Here is a 3,660-nt window from a genome sequence, read left to right on the forward strand (position 1 = left end):
TGCACCGGTTGGTTGACTCTGAGGCTTACTAGTTTTTGCTTTGCTTAACGTTAGAGTGTAGGTTACTAAACCCATGAAATTGAATATTAAATCATAGAGGATTTCGTGAATAATTCGTAAAGAGTCCAATATCAGTGAACATAGTGTTGTACTTCAAGGTGGTGTCTTGATCCTTTGGCTGAGTATAATCACATCCAATGAAAACTCCTCATTACAGAATGAAGCCATTGGATTGGATATAATGACAACCGTTCGCGATATTGATGGCGTTCGCGATATTGATGGATTACCTTAGTTTATATCCATCCATTGGGACAGGTGCTATTTCACAACCGGTTGATCCACTGTCAAAATTTCGTGAATCCATTGCGGCATACAAATATCAATACTTCCAATATACTTCCAAGCCAGCTAACACTATAGAATTGGTGTCCATATAAATAATTACTAGTACTAGTAGAGGGATAACTTTTATAGTTTATTGACCCACTTGAAGGAGCGATAAGTCGACAACCAACACGCTTCACGGCATACAAAAAACTGCTAAGGGCGGTCGGATGCCACAAAAAATAGCATAAAATAGCCGTTTTTCGAAGAAAAGTTGCCAAAATCAAAATATTCCATTTTTCGAGATTTTGTGCATCTGGATGCCACCAAAGTTCAAAATGTTATGCCACAGTTTCTTGAGAATCGGGTGTTTTATGGCATAAATAAAATGGACCGATTTGGTCCAACTTTTTATGGAGGTTTGTGTTCATGTTGAAGCTTGCACTTCAATGGGAAATCGAATAATTCAACTTATATTCTTCTTTTCTCTTTTTTTCATGGCATTTTCAACTTTAGGAAAAATTTTGCAGACTTGCCAAAATGGTTTATCGCATAATTTGTGGCATCCAGACCAGCGCTAAACATAGTAAAATTGTTATATTGGGTTATGCAGCACAAATGTGAGCGGCTTGTCTAATCAATATTGAATCACGCTGGAGTTCTGATTGGTTGAATATACTTGTCCTCTCTGTAAAGCCAATCAAATCCGCGGGGTCTGGAAATCTGTACCGGCTCCACAATGCATTAGTTTCATCACACACTCCTCCACCATGTCGATATCGTCGGCAGGGTCAATTGTATCATCCCCAGCAGAACTACTTATCAAAACGTTGGGCCAACGTGTCAACTACTAGATCTACAGTACTACACACTACACATTTTTCGGTGAATTTCAGCTTTTTTTCATTATACTTCGCTTAGCTTGCAGTATGTTTCACGAGACCACCGATATATTTCGACCACCTCCATTTACAACTTTTCATTTCGTGGCGACCTCAAAATTCACGTTTAAATTTCACCAAACCAGCGGTATAATTCGATCAAGAGCTTTTAATAGCAGAGGACATCGAACGTAGAAATATATCGGATGCTGGGTGAAATACATCGACGAAAACTGAAAGTAGACGATAGTTGGTTCAATTTTTGCGACATACAAACATCAATACTTCCAATATACTTTCAAGCCAGCTAAGGATTCAAGAAATTTTGCAAAGTGGGTCGACCGGTTGTGAAATAGCACCTGTCCCAATGGATGGATATGAACTACTGGTACACTTACTTATCGGGACAGGAAATAGGGATGTCCCGAATTGCGAATTGGAACTGGATCAGGAGCAATCGTAAGTAGGTAGTGTACAGAACGCACCGAAGCACTGAAGGCCAACAGTTACTATACTGCATCGATTATGACGCCTTCATTCCAACTCTATGCCCAGCGATGAAACATGGACCAACGACAACACGACATATATCCCGTTCGTATATACCATATTCAATTCAATGCTTCACCCTTCTGCATTATTTACCTCAACAAACAAATCTACCGATAGTAAATGATCGTCAGATACCAACGACATCCCCCAAGACACCTTCCACCACGTCGACTTGCTTTGGTTGATCATTCTTCGGGAAAGACAATCCCACCCTCGTTGCCCTCGAAAGTCAAAACTTCATCGGCAAATTGACTGTGAGTCAACGCTTTGAAGACTTCCTCGCCGCGGGTACGGATGGTCGACGCGGGGACGACAAACTTAGAACCAGCCACTTCGATGGTCAAGACGGGCTTCTTGTACGTGCGGTAGATGTAGTCGTCGAACGCCCCGATCGCAACTCCAAAGGAACCCGCCGTCTGGCCTTTCTAGTTACGATCGGCTGCGTCGGCAACTTTGCCGCCGAGCACTTTAAACTTTTTATCGTCGTCGTTACAGATAAGTTCCTTCGTGTCACCATTAGGGTACAAGATCTTCCCCGCGAAGGAATGCACGTCCACACAACCGACGACTTCTTCTTCTTGAGCCACTCGTCAATACCCGTAGTTTCCGGCTCGCTCAACGCACCCGTGCCATGGTAAGTTTCGTTCGTGGGGTCTTTGTCGTTTTCGGGATGATCGAAGCGCGCCGGCCAGTTGCGGTTCAAGTCGACTTCGTTGGCATTCTTGCGCTGCAACCGCTTGCCCTTCGTCCACGAGATGTCGTACCCGTCAATGTTGACGATCGGTACAAAGTACAAGTTGAACAACTCCGCCGCCGTCTGTTGCGTGTTGGCAATGCCGTCCAGGATCGAAGCCAACGCATACAAATTGGACGACCCCGCGACCCATTCCCGGGCGTGGAGCAGACTTTGGAAGTACAACGACTTGGGCTTGGACGCGCCGTCGGTCAGTTTGTACGCGTAGATAGTCTTTCCTTGGACGGTGGTCGAAATGTTTTCTTTTTGTCAGCAATTTCGGGTTCTGCTCCACCAATTTATTCACGTACTCAAAGATTTGGTCCGACGTGCGGAAACATTTGAAGAATTTGCTGTCCTTGTACTCGCCAGCTTTCAACGTATCGATGTACCCGTCGTTGGCCGCTTGGACTTCGGCGTCGGTGCGGAGTTTTCTGTCCGGGCCTTGTGCCAAGGCAGTGGTATCCGCCGCGGCAAATGTTACAGCCGTCGAGGCAAGCGCAAGAATGAGTTTTCTGTCGGGGCCTTGTGCCAAGTGGTATCCGCCGCGGCAAATGTTACAGCCGTCGAGGCATGGGAATGGTCTTCATGAAGCAAATTCGATAATGAGTACAAGGTTTGGGGGGCTCGTGTGTGTAGTAAGGGGGCAGCGTGGGTATCTTTTATATTCTCGTTTGGAGACAAGTATATGTACAGTATACTAATACAGTACTGTACTAGTACGATGGGTCCTCAAAATTGTCTATTTGACTGTGAGAACCGACTTTCTGGGTTGCCATCTCGAGTAAGTCCCTGAGAGCAACAGCTCCACTGTTTCTTACGAAGCCAGCTCCCTTCAAAAGAGCCATTAGGGCATCCCCACCGGTGCGACTGTATAATCAGACTGTAAAATACCGTTTTACATTTCCTGTATTTTGATTTTGTCAACCCCAGCGGTAAAACTGTAAAATATCCGAATAATGCTATTATCCGGAAATGAACGCCTGGCGCGATGGCGTGGGAGGACGACGATGATGACATGGATCAAGCTTGGGAGATTCTTGGCTTTCATCAGTCTTCTGCGCGCCCTAAAGGCTATATTGCCAACCGCCAGCCAGACCTACCACGAGATAGCGAGGCTGCGCATGCTCGGATTTACCTACTACTTTGACCCCAATCCAATCTACG

The 3,660-nt window shown here is 45.2% G+C and overlaps 1 protein-coding gene across 1 annotated transcript; it reads right to left on the reverse strand.

Moving 5' to 3' along the window:
• Positions 1–1,945: 1,945 nt before the first annotated feature.
• Positions 1,946–3,083, reverse strand: H257_19310 (hypothetical protein; the record flags this gene model as incomplete). Its single annotated transcript, XM_009848455.1, has 4 exons — positions 1,946–2,181; positions 2,286–2,727; positions 2,789–3,008; positions 3,055–3,083. 4 exons carry the CDS (start codon positions 3,081–3,083, stop codon positions 1,946–1,948), a joined length of 927 nt encoding a protein of 308 aa, XP_009846757.1.
• Between the last annotated feature and the right edge of the window lie 577 nt (positions 3,084–3,660).

Source organism: Aphanomyces astaci (genome assembly GCF_000520075.1).
Source record: "Aphanomyces astaci strain APO3 unplaced genomic scaffold supercont1.471, whole genome shotgun sequence".
Classification (NCBI taxonomy): domain Eukaryota; phylum Oomycota; class Saprolegniomycetes; order Saprolegniales; family Verrucalvaceae; genus Aphanomyces; species Aphanomyces astaci.